This window comes from Antedon bifida, chromosome 2 (genome assembly GCF_963402885.1).
Source record: "Antedon bifida chromosome 2, ecAntBifi1.1, whole genome shotgun sequence".
Taxonomy (NCBI): domain Eukaryota; kingdom Metazoa; phylum Echinodermata; class Crinoidea; order Comatulida; family Antedonidae; genus Antedon; species Antedon bifida.
The window spans coordinates 2014140-2030660 of record NC_136227.1 but is presented as its reverse complement, the minus strand read 5'-3'; the positions used below and the strand labels follow the sequence as shown (position 1 = coordinate 2030660).

The following is a 16521-nucleotide window of genomic DNA, read 5'->3' as shown; positions in this document are numbered from 1 at the left end:
TAGGAACATACCTCATAGGAACATACCTCATACAAAGCTTGTATGCTATGCTGTTCTGTTGTTTAAATTACCTTGAATATCAGTGTTGTATGCATCCTCATTGAAAGCTGATCCTATAAATTAAATAAAAGTATTGATAAAATCTCATTAGGGGGTAAATGGATTATTATTAGTAATCAAAGGTTAAAGGTCATCCATATTGATAGACGATTAATTACTGTATTGTTTGATTTGAGGTCAACATATGCCAGTGACAATATTAACAGATTAATATACTTTTATAAATAAATTTAGTTGATGTAATATAATAATTCTGTACAGTAATTATTGTCAGTATTTTCGATTTTCACATTAAAAACCCTGAACAGGATGCCATCGGTGTAACTTAATTATTAAAATTAGTTAGTTCTTAAATATTTTCACATATCTTTTACTTACTTGAATATTAGTGCCTAGAAAAATTGATGAATATGAAATTATTAACACAAAACCCACTAGAAGGCTTGGAAATGTACACATGTCACTTGAGGTTTTTTTCCTTTGTGTGTGGTAGAACATGTTAATTAAGTTTTGTCTGTGGTGTATAAAGGTGGCTTGCCACATGACATTTAAAGAAAAGAAAAAAGAATATTGGGTAATTAATTTATATTTATTTTTTTAAATCAGATATCTCAGTTGGTAGAAGACGTTCACAGACTACAAGCAGCGAACGCTAAGCTACGTGAGCAAAGTACGAGTCAGATCAGCAAACTAGAAGAACAACTCACTGCAAGCACTTCAGCTTTCAAAAAACTAGTAAGTACAATATTGATATCTAGGGCTAGAGAATGGCTTGGCATGCAGTATTTCATATTATTACTGTTATGCTAGAGAATGCCTGGGCTTACAATATGTCGTACAGTATATATTACTGTTATGCTAGGAAATGGGCTGTCCCTTTTAAATATAAGGGTGTTTATCAGTTATCTCGTTTTATAATGATTTAATTGAATATACAGTATTGTTTTTTCTTTGTCTAATAATATGACTTCATGAAATTAGAAATGAAATAGTCTTAATAGAGCAAACCTCTAACCTCTTGTTTTATTTTATAAGCACTTATGTGAGTTAATTTTCATTGAATTTGTAGGAAGATAGACTCCAATCACAAAGTGACTATGAAGAAATGAAGCGTGAACTTAACGTCATCAAAGCGACCGAGTTTAACTCGTCGAACGGCGTAGACCAAGAAGGCACGTCAAACAAGACCTTGGAAATGCTTCTGCTAGAGAAGAACCGTGCGCTCCAGTCAGAAAATACTACCTTGAAAGTTGCCAACCATGAAATTAATGGTAAGTTTTAATTACTATATAAACTATATATTAAATAAAGTCAGTACATTTTGGTCTGCCATATTAGCCCACCAGGGCATATAAGTGAGTCACGAAAAATCAGTTTTGGGGTTATGTAGGGTTATTGGTGTTTTCTACAACTTTTAATAACTTTTGCAAAGAATTTAAGTAAATTCTGACAAAGGAATAGTTGTTATTGGTACTTTATCTATGCTTTGATTATTGTAAATTTATAATACATTTTTATACAAAATCAACCTGAAATTATTGTTTATTTTAATTCTATTTTTATTAGTAAAAACATGAACAAAACTATCAAATGCATTATAATATGTCTACAAATTATTTATATTTGACATCAATTCACATAATGTATACATTGTCTATGCGCTTTTATCTGTATTTTTACCACCCACTTAATAGTAAGTCAGGTATAAAGTGCATTTTGTTTATAAAAATTTATTTAGATAACCGTTAAAAATTGTCTTGTGAGCGTCTGTGTTTGAAAAAAAATTGAATTGTGTAATTGGCATTCTGAAAGAAATTTCTTGAGGAGAATTGACAAAATGCATTTTGTACCTCTCTTACAGGTAATGGGGGGTTCGCACATGCCCAAGCATTCGCATCGATGGTCGGCCACCAGGTGGCAGCAGCATATAAACACAAAGGAATGCAATCGCCGCAGAACTCGCAAATCATCCAACCGATTATTGTTATTCCACCGACATTCAATCCAATGTCTCCCACACCGCAGTCATCTGCACATCACTTCCATCCGTCACTGATACAGCAGCGTCCATTACTGTCGAACAATGTTACGGCGCCGGTGAGGCCGATGTTTAAGACGTCTCCGAGCAGTAAGGAGAGTAGTTCACCGCGTAGTACACCAAACGAATCGCCGGCCACTCCATCCAGTACAATTGCATTGAATCACGAACCGATTGATACCATTGAAATTGCCCGCAAGGTTAAAGACTTTTTGTTGCGTAACGGAATTGGGCAGCGCGTCTACGGTGAATACTTTCTTGGACTGAGTCAAGGCTCTGTTAGCGACATTTTGTCGCGGCCGAAACCGTGGGATAAATTGACTTTAAAAGGAAGAGAACCGTATATTAAAATGCTTCACTTCCTGACTGATCCGCAAGGAAAAACGAAACTGAAGATGATCAATGCACATCGTAAAGGTGAGAATACTTTTTAATTTCAAATTTAATTAACAAATAGATAAAATAGGTTAAGACAAAAAAATAACGACTAAGGTCACTGTAACGCAAAGAATCAGCAATTCCAATTTTGTTTAATAATATTACATTTTTACAATTAAGAGAAGTAAATTTTTAAATGTTTGAACTAAATTTTAATTAATTAATACTCATAACTAATTATAACATTCCTTTTGGTTATCTTTGTGTTTGTTTTTAGGACGTGAAGCTTCCCCACAATATTTACCACCAACTCAATTGCCAACCTACACCAGTGGTTCTACAGAAGAAGCGGTCAGCAATATATTAGCACTAGCTAGGCAAGAAATTGATGCTCAGAAGAACCAAGAAATGGCTATCAAATCCGAAGTATCTGCAAACGGTGCTAGATGTGCAGACATACGCGCTCGGGAAGCCCTTCTACAGTGTGCAGAATTAGCACATCAGCAGATTTTAGAAACCCCTGGAAAATCTCAAAACAACGACCCTAATATGAGCCCTCAGAATTCCATATCTGGCGACGGAGAAGGTGAAAGCAGCTCTGGTGAAGACAGCAGAGGAATGATGAGGGTCTGGAGAAGACATTTGCTGCAACCTCTGACGACAGAACAGTTCCGACAGAGTCAGAATCTTGACACCGTTGATCTCTGTCAAGAGGTGAAAGACATCTTATTTAGGAGTGGCATTTCTCAGAAGGTTTTTGGTGAGCTTGTTTTAGGTCTGTCGCAAGGAAGTGTTAGTGATCTGCTAAGCAGACCAAAGGAGTGGGGGCGCTTGACACCAAGGGGTCGAGAGCCTTATATTCGCATGAAGCTATGGTTGGTAGAGGAAAACAATATACAGAAGTTGAAAGAAGTCTCAGCTAAAAGTGGTAAGTTTTGTTGTTGTTGCAAATCATTCATTCAATCATTTCAAATCAATAAAACTTATTTACACTTATTTATCTATTATTATCATACATAACCATTTAAACACAATATAAAAACTGCATGCTTACACATTACATACAATAAAAATTAACACTGAAAATATTGATTATAAGAGCATATAGCTATATAAACATATTTGCCATGTTTGATCAATGTTTTGGGAATTTACCTTTTAAACACAACATAAAACCTAATACAGTACATACTTGATAAAGTTGAAACTGAAAATAATAAATAAATGTTTTAATCAATGTTTTGAACCTTTTGTTTTGTTCAGGTTTGGATGATGATGAACCATCATTACCTTCACCAACACGGTCCAGCACACCACGCCAACTCAGCCCACCAATCCGAGCCACACCACCTTTACACCCTCCACCGTCAGACTCGCCTATAGATTTACAGACCAACCCAAGCTCTCAGCCATCAACGCCAAATACAGAAACGGAACTCTATGACATGTTTTCCCCAGAACCGCTCCCAGATCTTCCACCGGTCCGAGATAAAGCTGCAACCATCGAGTACTTAGATACGTACGAACTATCGCGGCAGGTGAAAACGGTTCTGGGCATGCACAACGTAGGTCAGAGAGCATTCGGTGAAGCAGTCCTAGGCCTGACTCAAGGCTCTGTCAGTGACTTACTGTCTAAGCCTAAGATGTGGTTGAAACTGAGTATGAAAGGTCGCGAACCTTACATACGAATGCACATGTGGTTGAATGACCCTAATGGAATCGACATAGTCAAAAACTATAAACCAAAACGCAGACGTAAGTATACGCTCTCTTAAATATTGTTTGACTCGAGGGAAAGAAATGGTAATAATGATCACAATCTTTTAGAAATTCTCAGGGGTATACTTAATACAAATACTAGTTAAATATCAATTCATTGATTTAAAATTAAGAAGTTTTAAAACACTCAAAATTTTTCTAGTGTGCACAGAAAGACTGGCATTTGCTTTTATAGTGATTTTTTTTTTCAAATAATCTTAACTTTCTAGTTTTTGTAGCTAGCATTATCAATTGAATCTTCTCTTTTGTTGAATATTACTGTTAATATAAATTATTGAAGCCATAGTTCATAATAATGATCAACTAAAACAGTAGCCTTTGTATATAATTTAAAATAATTCTTGATGTTTTCTACCACCAGCAAAGCGAATGTTAATAATGCCAAATAGTAACAGTCCATTGTCGAAGCGGCCACGTATCCTCTTATCGCCAGAAGAGAAAGCAACACTGTTAGAGGTCTACCATCAAGATCCGTATCCGTCCAGCGAAGCGATGGCTCGCATTGCGCAATCCACGAATCTTTCCATATCTACCGTCACAAATTGGTTCCACAATCATCGATCCCGTCTCAAACGAGGTTCTGCGATGGAAGACGCAGAAGTTGGAAATTACATGGAGACACTCGTACGAGCCGGAGCTTTTGTAGAAGGATCGAATTCACGGAATGGCTCTGTAGCCGACGATGACGTATCGGTTCCAGATTCACCGCTACCAACGATGGTAGGGAAGAATCATCAAAATCAATTGGTCATCTATCCGATGGACAGTAACGAAAAAGCTGTTATGCTAGACGACATCAACCGTCAACAAAGTTTGAACTCCGCGTCAAACGACGAAGAAGACAATAATGAGCCAAAAGACTTTTCTATGAGTACGATTGAAAAACTGAAAATCAAACAAGAAAAAGCTGAGAACAGTACAGTTACGGATACAGCCACAAAATCACCAAAAACGGAGGTTTCAGAAAAGGATGATGCTTTATCGTCACATGGTGATTGGGAGTTTTAAACCTGCTAAAAAATCTGATACCAAGTCTATTTTCAAGGGTCTATTTTATTATGTAAAATAATTCATTCATGTTATTTTTATCCTGTATCATGTAATTATGTACATTATTAGTGTTGTATTATGTTTGTACTTTATTAAAGATGTATTGTCCCCCAAAAACATGAAAAATGAAGATTAATTAAATCAGACTTTGAATATGTTATTTTGTAGTTTTAATCAAGTTAATCATTTCAATAGAAAAAAAAAACGAAAAAAATCATGTTTTCACTTATAAAATGACAAAATAAATGGTAAAATTCAACCAAAAATCCATTGGCTGCCAGCCAATTTGACCATTTTTTGCTTTAAATTACATTTTTTCAAGTAAATACATTTTTTTCTATTCCAATTTGTTGTCAAAGTGGATAACTATTATGTTACATTAAAATGGAATATTCAACAAAAATTTTTTGAAGAATTATTTTTTCAGGGGGACAATACATCTTTAATGCTGTCCTCAAAACATTAATAAGTATTTATACTAATACTTGTGGTTTTGTTGATGATACCACTTGTGTTTCTGTATCAAAACAGTAGAACTTTTTAACCCTAAAGTATCCTTTAAATTTGTGTTTAAATTGTTTTATGTTAGTCCGTTATTTAGTTTTAATGTCAATCAAATGCCACCAATATTAGAATAGACTAAGATTATAACAATTTTTAGCTAGTATGAATGTTTAAGTTATCAAACGTTATTAATCATATATAATCCGTACAACTATTATTTTTATATTATTTATGTTTTTAATACTTAATTATGTACAGTATCATCGTCGTCATCCTTTTACTTAATAATTTTTATATCATTTTTTATACTAATAAATTAACCTAAGCCTACTTCATTGCCCTTGTGCTAAATATAGATTTTATATAAATCTTAGCTGCTATCAATACCCTTGATATTTATAAAGTAAATCAACTCCCATTGTGCAATTGAGTTGTTGAATTATACCTTCTCCCATGGAGGAAGAAATATATTTGCTCCATGCTTTTCCCAAACAGAAATTATTTTTTCGGGACTATTTAATGCACCTATTTATTACAAATTGTTGACCTTTTAACCAACGAAACATAGAGGATCTATTACCAAAGACATTGATTGATAAAACTAAAGAAATATAATAATATGGTAAACTAGTATAGGAAGATGGTGCTCGTCAAACAGGATATGAAAAACATTCAAATTCATTCATGATACTTCAGACATTGTATGTTTTTTTCATAACAATTAACCAATTATTATAAAATGATTCAAATAAACAGATTAATTTCAATTTAAAATTGTTATCAGCCTAAAAAAATATTTTCCCACTTCTTACCATTTCAAATTTATGTCCACGTCATCTCATATTGGCCGTTCAAAGTTTATAAAAATGGTGAAAAAACTTGCCCCCAAACAAACCTTTTATAGGTTTTGTATTAATTCAATCCTAAACCTTGATATATTTACCTAGGATAATTTAAATTATTTTTGTTATCAATATACTGTGTAAATTCACCTTTTTGTCATGAAATGTCAGTATCTCTTTCAATGGCCATATCATTACTTTTTCATTAATTTAAAAGTTGTATTTTAAATTTTTAGTTTAAAATTTACTACTAATATTATTTTAAAATTTATTGTCTATTTGTAAAGTTTGTATGTGTTTTATTGTTAATGTTTAGATTATATTACTTGCCAAGAAATGAACATGAACCACATAATGGTTATGATGTTCTCCCTGTGTTCTTATATGGTCATCAGGTGCCCATGTATGGTCATTAGATGCCCATTCATGGTCATTAGATGCCCATGATGCCATTATATGAATAATTTAATTTAAATTATAATCTTTATTTATGTTAAGTGTGTTATGCAAAATGGGTGCCAACGTAAATTACATTATCATATTATTTTATTCCGATGCTGTATGTAACATTAATGTTTGTTTCACTGAAATGTTGGTTCTAGGTGCAGGTAGGGTTTAAGGGTTGGATGTCTTTCAATAGGCTTCAATATTTGTAAGCCTTTTAAACCAACCGAATTACACATAATATAGTAGATTGTGTCAAAATACTGTAATATTTGTCTAAAACTCTGTCTACACTATCAAACTTTAAGTGATGTGCCCATATATGGACATGATGATGTCATATCACTACCATATTTGGGCACATCACACTTTGTCAAACTAGTTTGATAGTGTGGAAGAGCTTAAGGATTTAACTGAATGCTATCATTAGTCATATTAACCCAAAAAGTAACTTAATTTAAAAATGTATTTATTTGGCCAGTATCTTGATAGTAACCTGTGTAGAAAGCCTTGTCACGTTTGTCCACATTTTGTACGTTTACAAAAATGTATTTAATGTCTGCTGTTGGTCTGTATTGTTCCCACAGCTTGTCTTGCCAAAGAAATTAGTGACCCTGTCTTGTGTACCCTTCCTCCGCCGGGTGTTTTAAATTATTATTTGTGCTTCCAACTTAGCAAGAAATTGTTTTTCAAAAAAACTCTGAGAAGAATGCAATATATTTAAATTGTCTGCCTATTTTAAGCATTTTTTCAAAGTACACTCACTAAACGTTTTTTTTTTCATAATATTCCAAAAATTAATTTTAATACCAATAAACTTCCATGTAATGGGAGTTGTTGGTCCTCAAAATGTCCTCTTATATCCACTACTTAATTATTGCCATTATGTTTAGTTGGTGAAAAAGCAAATATTTTGTTTTGATAAATATTTCCGGATAAAATTAAAACAAAGAGAACATATGTTTGTTGTAAATGAAAAACGACAGAGACAGAAGTTTTATATTCAATTGTTGTATATAGTAGCATTATCAACTTGGAGATAAAGCAGTGTGAAGCTAAACAGCTGGCTCGAGAACACTGCAAATAATTGTATTTATAAAGGAGAAAATAACATTTTGTAAACTATCTTTAATCGTGAAAAATATTATAAATACCAAAGGCTTTATGAAACTTGCCAACGATAAAAGCATTTACTTTCAGAGAAACGTTTTCTAAATATTTTATTTTTTTTAAACTTAAATTCTGATGTTTGGAAAATGAATGAGTAACATTCCTATCTCATATGTCATTTTATGATGATTTTATATCAAAATTTCATATTTACTAATGGGGTAGTAGAGTCAATGGGGGTCAAATATGTACGACCTTATCCAATAAATGGATAAAAATCAGTAGAAAAAAAAATGGTGGAAAAATTACCAATTACAAGGATATACAATGTGATGCCTTATTCAACTGCAGCTACTTGAGTAATTTTTTTCTGGTATATTGTGGAAAGTACTGACTATGTTATAACACTTTCCAAATGGGGCAGGAGGGGGGGTGTGTGGGGGAGGTTAAATTCATGCGGATATGGCATGTAGTGAATACTTACTACTACTTAAGGTGAATCCTAAAATATTTATTGACTTAAAGTCCAGTCCAGTTAAGAAATACAAAAAGATTTGAACTATTTGTAAGAGATTTTTATTTTGGGAGAGTTGTGATAGCTTGTCCTGTTTTTTCTTTCTGTGTTGAACGCACAGTGTTTATAATATGATGGTTGTCGTCACACAATCCCGTAGTTATACAGTATTCCTATAGTAATCCAAGTCTGTGTGTAACCCATTTATACTGTATAGTATATGTTGATAAAATGCATGCCATAAAAATAACAATAAAAACAAACAAAACAAGAGAAAATTTAATTTGTCTCTGAGTATTTTTTTTATATATGTCAAAAGTCAAGATACATTAACTCACTACATTCTTCACGATTTCTTAGATTTTTAAGTTGTTTTTTTTTGCTATGAATTATGTGATAATTGTATTCCAAAAACAATTTTAATTCACTGTAATTGGAAGCCCATAGCTTGGATAGTGTTTGTTCTCAAAATGTCAAAAATCATCATAAGCTAAGCTAGTTTAGGCATATTTACCATCACTTCTGCAGATTGTCTAAATTCACACATTTTTTCTGTTCAAAAGTAGGAGACAATATTCTGTGTTACTTACTGTTGCATGAAATAAACTTTCTCACAATGATTTATTAAAAATAAATTGACATAAAATAGCAATAGAATAAATGATAACAAACAGACATAAATCAAGGTATGCAACATCTAAAGTTACAAGCATGAAAGGGAGTATAATGATACATAAAATGTATATAATAGTTGTGTTTACGCCGGAGACTCCTTAATTAATTGCTTCAATGGTTTCTGTTGTGGATGGTTTTAAAGGTTTCCTTGAGTTTATTGATTAGTAGATTGGGAATAATAGAATCCCCGGATTCTGATCAAACGAGAGGAGGCAGCGAAGCATCAGGATAGTAATGTGACAATGATATTTATAAGAAATATCAGGTATTATATAACACCTAAATAAATTCCTGTCATTTGATTGGACGATTGTTGGTCACATGGCGTGCAATAGTACATATTAGTAATGTGATGATGATATTTATAAGAAATATCAGGTATTACTCAGCGGGGTTAAACAGCAGGGTATTGAAAATCAACTTGATGTAATGTCTGCATCCAAACGAAATACAGAATATCGTGATGCTCAATTGTGGAATAGTGTTCTAATATACTCTCTCCACTCAGGTGTACAAATGGGTACCTGGTAAGGTCAAGACACAACTTTGCGCTGATTACTAACTGCATTATGAAAGTATGTTTCCATACGTGTTTGATGAAAAAATGACCGGGGTAATAATATGTACAGCCCTTAGAGGTTTCACATCATTAGGGCGCTTTATAAATCCAGAATATTATTATTATTAATATTTAAAACACAATTCAATATCAATTTTATAACCAATTACTGTATGTGACAATCTGTGTTGCAAAATGTTTAAATTGATAAATTGACTATTTAATGGTATAATATTCGATAGAATCCCTTTTTCAGGACACTTTTAGCACAACCTCAAAAGTTTAAATGTTTGTTCATTTCTTAGCACGATACACAGACCTGGAGAAGAACCACACAACACTTATTTCTACTGTAGAGGAGAAGAAGCAACTGGTGACCCAGCTTGAACGTGACCTTGCCAGCGTTAATTCTCTCTCAAGTTTATATCGAGGAGAAGGAGAGGTAAACATGTTGTACAGAAACTTAATTAATGATATAGAACCACTGCATTCATTTGATTTACAAATCTTAAGCTCTGTCTACACTCAAATCAAACTTTATGTGACAACAAAATGTGATGTGCCCAAATGGTAGTGATATGACATCATCATGTCCATGAGCACATCACATTTTTGTTTTTTTTTGTTTGACAAAGTTTGATAGTGTAGACAGAGCTTTACAAACACTATGAACTATGAGCCTGTAAATACAAAAACTTCTACAACAAAAATAGCAATAGCATTTTGTTTCTTGAGTTTCAATATCTCTTATTATTAATATTAATATCTGTTATTTCTAGGGTCAAGCCCAACCAAACTCTGAAGCTGAAATCATGGCTGAGGTGGTCAAGAGTTCTGCAGCAGGTTTGTACATTTACTTCAGTAATTACACAAAATGGACAGAGACACATTGTGGTTCAAATGCTCATTTATCATGTCACATGACACTCTGATCAAAACTGCTTTATTTATTTTATAGACCTACATCAGTCCCTAATTCCAACTTTTACATATACTGTTATAAACTACTTGGGTCCATATCTTTAGTTGCTGTACAGATAGACTCTCCTACATCAGTACTATAACTGGATGGCTAAGTTGGTGACAAGAACGCTAGTTGATCGTACCTAGTACTGTTGTTACGATCATTCTAAAAAACACCTCACAGCGTAAATTATTTTAAAAATATATTTTTGTAAACAGTGTTGCCGATTACTCAGACAGTTCAAGAGCCAGTTGGAGCAGTGGACTCGCTGTTACCTATCGTGTCTAGTCAGAGGGAGCGATTCAGAATCAGAAACCAGGAATTAGAGGGGGTAAGTTACAATATTGATTGAACATAAACACTGTATCTACTAATTTGTCCAAAATGAATGGGTATTTTTTTTCACAAACTAAGTGAATGTGTGAATGTTTTATTTCAGGAAAACCAACAGCAGCAGAAACAGGTTTTTATGCTACAAAATGAAGTTGACACACTGCGATCTGACAACGTCAAGTTGTATGAGAAGATCAAGTTTCTTCAGAGCTATCCAACATCAAAGGTAGGTCTACATCATACCAATATAAGTCAAATGGTAGACCGGTTAAATGGTCTTTGAATATTATTTCTATTCTGCTCTGCTTTGCATCGAGCAGTTTTGCCTACATGCCCTGGTACAAGCTAACAACCTATTATATATACTGCTACATTGACTGTTTACTGTGAGATTTGCACCAATATCTGCAGATTTACAGCTTGTCCACAATATGAACATGAAAAAAAATGTATATATTTCGTGCTTGCCTGTAATTTTAAATATTTTTGTTGTTGCAGCCATCAGCTAAATTTGATGAGACCGAGAGTCGGTATTCCAGACAGTATGAGGAAAGATTGGACCCATTTACCGCATTCGGAAAGAAAGAACGGCAACGGAAATATATGAACCTGACGCCGTATGACAAGGCTACACTTGGAATGGTGAGTGTTGTTATTAATAATAGCAATAAATGTATGTTTAGCTCATATGTTTGAGCATAATTCCTTTTTTCCCTATTTAAACTCTTTTTTTTGCTTACTTTCCAGGGGAAGTTCATCTTATCCAACAAAGTAGCACGCACCATTGCCTTTTTCTACACTGTACTGCTTCATTGTCTTGTGTTCCTCGTGTTGTACTACCTTGCCTATACTTCAGCTTGTAAGAGGGACATGGCATCGGAATGTGTCCACAAGTAAGTCTTTCTTAGTTTAGTGCACTTCAGTGAAGCACCTCAATAAAAGCAATAAAAACCTATCCTTTCTAAATACATCCATTAACACTTTAACACTATAAAACTTTATGTGACAAATGTGATGTGCCCATATATGGACATGCTGATGTCATATCACTACCTTATTTAAGCATATCACTACTAAATATGGGCACATCACACTTTTTTGTCACATAAAGTTTGATAGTGTAGACAAGGCTTTAGATTATGTACTGTGTAGTATGAATAAGTGTTTCCAAATTTAATAAAAATAAGTAACACTACTCTCTTTTATCCAGGTTTGCTGATCACATGAACCACTTCCACCCCGATAATGTTGACCTAGGTCACGATCATCATCAGTGATGTCATCATCTGGTATTAGGGAGCGTTCAATTTGCTATGACCTACGACCTACAAACTAGTTAGTGTGAGACACTAGGATGATGTGCATACTCCATTGAAAACCCATATTATCTGCCTGTCATATCCGTTTCCAACTCTGGGGGCATAATTTAGTGTAACATGTGAAGAATCAGTATACAAAGAAGTATCTATCCACATAACTTCTGTTTACTTTGTTTACCTGTTGTGAAAATCTGCTTTAAATTTATGTTTATTTCCAATGCAAAGATGGTTAGATAGTCAAGTATTATTTTTCTTTAAAGGTATTTGTCAATCATACTGTATGCTAATGTAATATAATTGTATTATACAAAAGTCTAATTAAAATGTGATTAACACATTCCTACTTTCAATATACTAGTACTTGTGGAAATTGTGTGAAATCGATAAGCTATTTTTCTCATTCAGTATTAAGGTCTGTCTACACTATCAAACTTTATGTGACAAAAAATGTGATGTGCCCATATATGAACATGATGATTTAATATCACTACCATATTTGGGCACATCACTTTTTTGTCAAACTAGTTTGATAGTGTAGACAGAGCCTTAAGTTTCAATGTATTAAAACAGAATACTAATTAAGTTACATAAATGAGTTCTGTAAATTTAGCAATTGCTCTATTATATTGACCTGAGAAATTTATTAAATTGAACATTATTAATATTACATTTAAAATTTTAATTTTACATGACAAATTTAGGGGATATAATTCTTCTAGATAATTTTCATTAGGTTTTTTTATTTACTTTTGTAGACTAAGGGTTTAATTTTGATAGATTTTGTGTTCATCTACAATATACATCATTGATACATTTATATTTGATAGTTTATTAAAGCTCTGTCTACACTATCAAACATGATGTGACAAAAAAAATGTGATGTGCCCATATATGGACATGATGAGGTCATATAACTACCATATTTGGGCACATCACACTTTTTTTTTGTCAAACTAGTTTGATAGTGTAGAAAGGGCTTTATATTAAGTTGAAGAGACTATGATTAGGCCATCCAGTGAAGGGCCAACCATAATAAAGACACACTGTTATAGATAGTTCCCATCATCACTTATCTAGTCAGCTTTTACATCAAATAATAAGTATCTTGATAATCTTAAGGTAGTGTTGCCGTTTTCTTTTTCTCACCCACCACCTTTTTGAGATATCGTTATTGTCAAATGTGCTATTGCTGTAAACATTGTAAAAAGCATGTACTGACAAAACGAAGAGTTTCTTTAAATATTTATTCGTCTTTACAAATATATAAATACAGTAATATATACAGTTCAAGGTGTAATTTGTTCTCTCTTTGTATACAGTTGGATCCAACTGATGACAGTTCTACCTACATTCATACGTCAACAGCTTGCATCAGCTGCACATAAAAATAATTTGAAAAGTTTAAAATGACACAAATAATACTGCTGCTTTGCAATCTCTTGCAATGCAAGAAATCCATAACACTAGTAGTTTTTTTTTAAAAAACTTTGTCCAATGCAAGGATGTGCTTTTTAAAATTTTTGAGGAAAGTGGATGAGGACACCCATTTCAAAAGTCTTTTCCCCTCATGCGTCTAAAGCTTTTTTAAGGGCTTATACCCAGCCTAATTTTCAACACAGCATCCGTTAGTTATGAACCTTATATTCAATTATTCTTAGTAGGCAATGTTGCATTCTTTATCTTAAGAAGCAACTCCATTCACGGGTATAAGTGCTCCTCTCAATTCTATTGACCAATAAAAAAGTTTTAATTTCAAACAATTTTCTTAGTGATAACTTCCTAGAATTCTTTAATTGATCTTCTTGGAGGGTAGGCATATTTTTATTTTCCACTTTCCACAATCCGCTTGAATGCTACAGATCAATTTGGTGATGAGTTCTTCCGCATCTTTACCACAATCATCCTCACATCATTGGGTCTTCTTCCAAATGATGGTAACCATTTTGCATCTCCACAACATCATCAAACTGCTGGAGATGGAACTTCATCACCTGATGGTTTGACATCACTTTCAAAGCGTGGTAACCGATTAAAACCTCCGAAAACAAGAATAAGAGGAGTACGATGTGAATGGCACGTTCTATTGGAAACGGCATGGCGCCACCAGCCAGCAACAGGGCACAGAGCGGCAGTTGAAGAACTAGAGTCAGAAGCCAGAAACCAGCCAGCTCTGGCACCTGAAGATAAATGGAAATAAACACAATTATATTAAATGATCTTGTTAAAAAATTATTTTTCATTAATTACTGCATTAACTACATTTTGGTTACTTTTCAACCGGTTTTGTTTTTTGGTTTTATATATTTAGGCAAATTGCCAAGGATAACAATAAGTTCAATATCCTTCTTAAAAGTGGCAATCCCGTTCATAAGACAAACATACACACAAGATCCTCTACATAAACCAAGTCTTATTACAAGTCTTTGGGAGTGAAAAAAATCATAACATATTATGACAGGACCCTTGGATTGGTAGTCTAGCATCATAACCACCAAGCCACAACTCCAATTTTAATTCAATTATTCGGTAAGCTTTTTTATTGGGTAATCATACATTGTTATTGCAGTGAGAGCCTACATTTGGCCTATGTGATAATTGAGTACATACCCTTTCTTGTAAGTTGCCTAGGTAGCCAAGGTAAAGCCTCATGATCTCCGTCCCAGACATAATGATGTACACAGTGATATGGATAAACTGGTAGATCTCCTGCAAGTGTAGAAACTATTGAGCGGAGAAAAAAAAATGCAATTTATTTGTAACTTAAGGATTACACTTACAGGAATTTGTATTAAATAAATTTAATCAAAACTAAACACAAAACCAGCTGTGAATACTGCCACCATACCAACTAATTCTGTGATATTAATCAACATGATGATTGTGGAAACTCTTAACTATAAAGAAAACCATTAGTAATTATCTGGGGTAATATATTATTGCCAGAAAATGGTGATATGTGAGCTGCTAAAAAGGTTGGGCGCTTTGAAGTAACCCTCATAATTCGGCACTTCCCGTAAGCTGACTTTTTTTCCAGACCCACCCGAGAGAGGTTCAACTGTACATATTTTTACCTTGAGTTCCAACATAACAATGCAACTTATTATCCAGAAGGGAAAATAGAAAACATTGAAGTACAACAACATCTGTAGCGGCAGACTAGTTACCAACTCATTACCTGTCAATTATATCAATCAATGAAATTAATCAAAATGTTATAAATTGTTTTATTAGATTGGGAACTTATCATTGAGTATAGTTTTTCCATTGAGTACTTATTAAATGAAAAAGCTCGCTTTTTTTTTTATTTATTCAACTTCTAAAACAATACACATACAAAGAAATAAACAAAACACAAAATGAGTAGGTGGTAAACACCTCTAAAACGGTCCAGTCTCAATTGCACAATGGAAATGTATATATAAAATTATAATAAATATTTATATAGAATAGGCCTAGCTAGTATTATTAAGTAGGCCTTTTTTTTGCATTTGTATAGAAATAAATAAAGTGATCTTTACAATTTAAAGTTTTGTATTCGAATGATTTTCTGTTGAGCACAATCCGTTTACAATTTACCATTCGAATACAAAAAGTACTCCACGAATATTTATATTACCTACTACGAAAGTTTCTAATCGAATATAATACCTAGGCCCCTGTTTGCTAATAAAGTAGTCGTTTCAGGGATAGAGCCTAGGGTCGATATCCGTTTTCTCTCGCGTTATGTTGTTGATTATACCGTCCAATTTGGCCTAGGACTAGCCTCCGGACTTACCCGTGATTACGTACAGTAATAAGTCTAGTAAAACGTTTTACTTTAATTAATAATGAATGAATATGTTACCAGGCTTTAATAAATGATGCTGTCGTGGATCCCGAATTCCTCTAGCTGGAAATACAGCTTCAGTAAACAAAGTCAATTTTTGTCGCATATAATCCGCCGCCATCTTTC

At 33.3% G+C, this 16521-nt stretch overlaps 3 protein-coding genes across 3 annotated transcripts in view; 2 read left to right on the top strand and 1 right to left on the bottom strand.

The window, feature by feature from the left end:
* Positions 1–13849, top strand: part of LOC144835728 (protein CASP-like) — a 27377-nt gene extending 13528 nt beyond the window's left edge. The window contains exons 10-18 of the mRNA XM_078690806.1: positions 667–795; positions 1130–1331; positions 10259–10395; positions 10733–10796; positions 11136–11248; positions 11357–11476; positions 11749–11892; positions 11998–12143; positions 12461–13849. Of these exons, the coding sequence (XP_078546932.1) occupies positions 667–795; positions 1130–1331; positions 10259–10395; positions 10733–10796; positions 11136–11248; positions 11357–11476; positions 11749–11892; positions 11998–12143; positions 12461–12527 (1122 nt within the window). The 3' untranslated portion in view covers positions 12528–13849. The remainder of the gene's footprint in view (positions 1–666; positions 796–1129; positions 1332–10258; positions 10396–10732; positions 10797–11135; positions 11249–11356; positions 11477–11748; positions 11893–11997; positions 12144–12460) is intronic.
* LOC144835726 (homeobox protein cut-like 2) lies at positions 1705–5510 on the top strand. Its single transcript, XM_078690804.1, has 4 exons — positions 1705–2515; positions 2754–3404; positions 3740–4231; positions 4617–5510. The coding sequence occupies exons 1-4, from the start codon at positions 1960–1962 to the stop codon at positions 5261–5263; spliced, it is 2346 nt and encodes a 781-aa protein (XP_078546930.1). The 5' UTR covers positions 1705–1959; the 3' UTR covers positions 5264–5510.
* LOC144835753 (transmembrane protein 17B-like) lies at positions 13797–16521 on the bottom strand. Its single transcript, XM_078690839.1, has 4 exons — positions 16414–16521; positions 15641–15744; positions 15177–15290; positions 13797–14746 (listed from the first exon to the last, which is right to left on the bottom strand). Exons 1-4 carry the CDS (start codon positions 16514–16516, stop codon positions 14474–14476), a joined length of 594 nt encoding a protein of 197 aa, XP_078546965.1. The 5' UTR covers positions 16517–16521; the 3' UTR covers positions 13797–14473.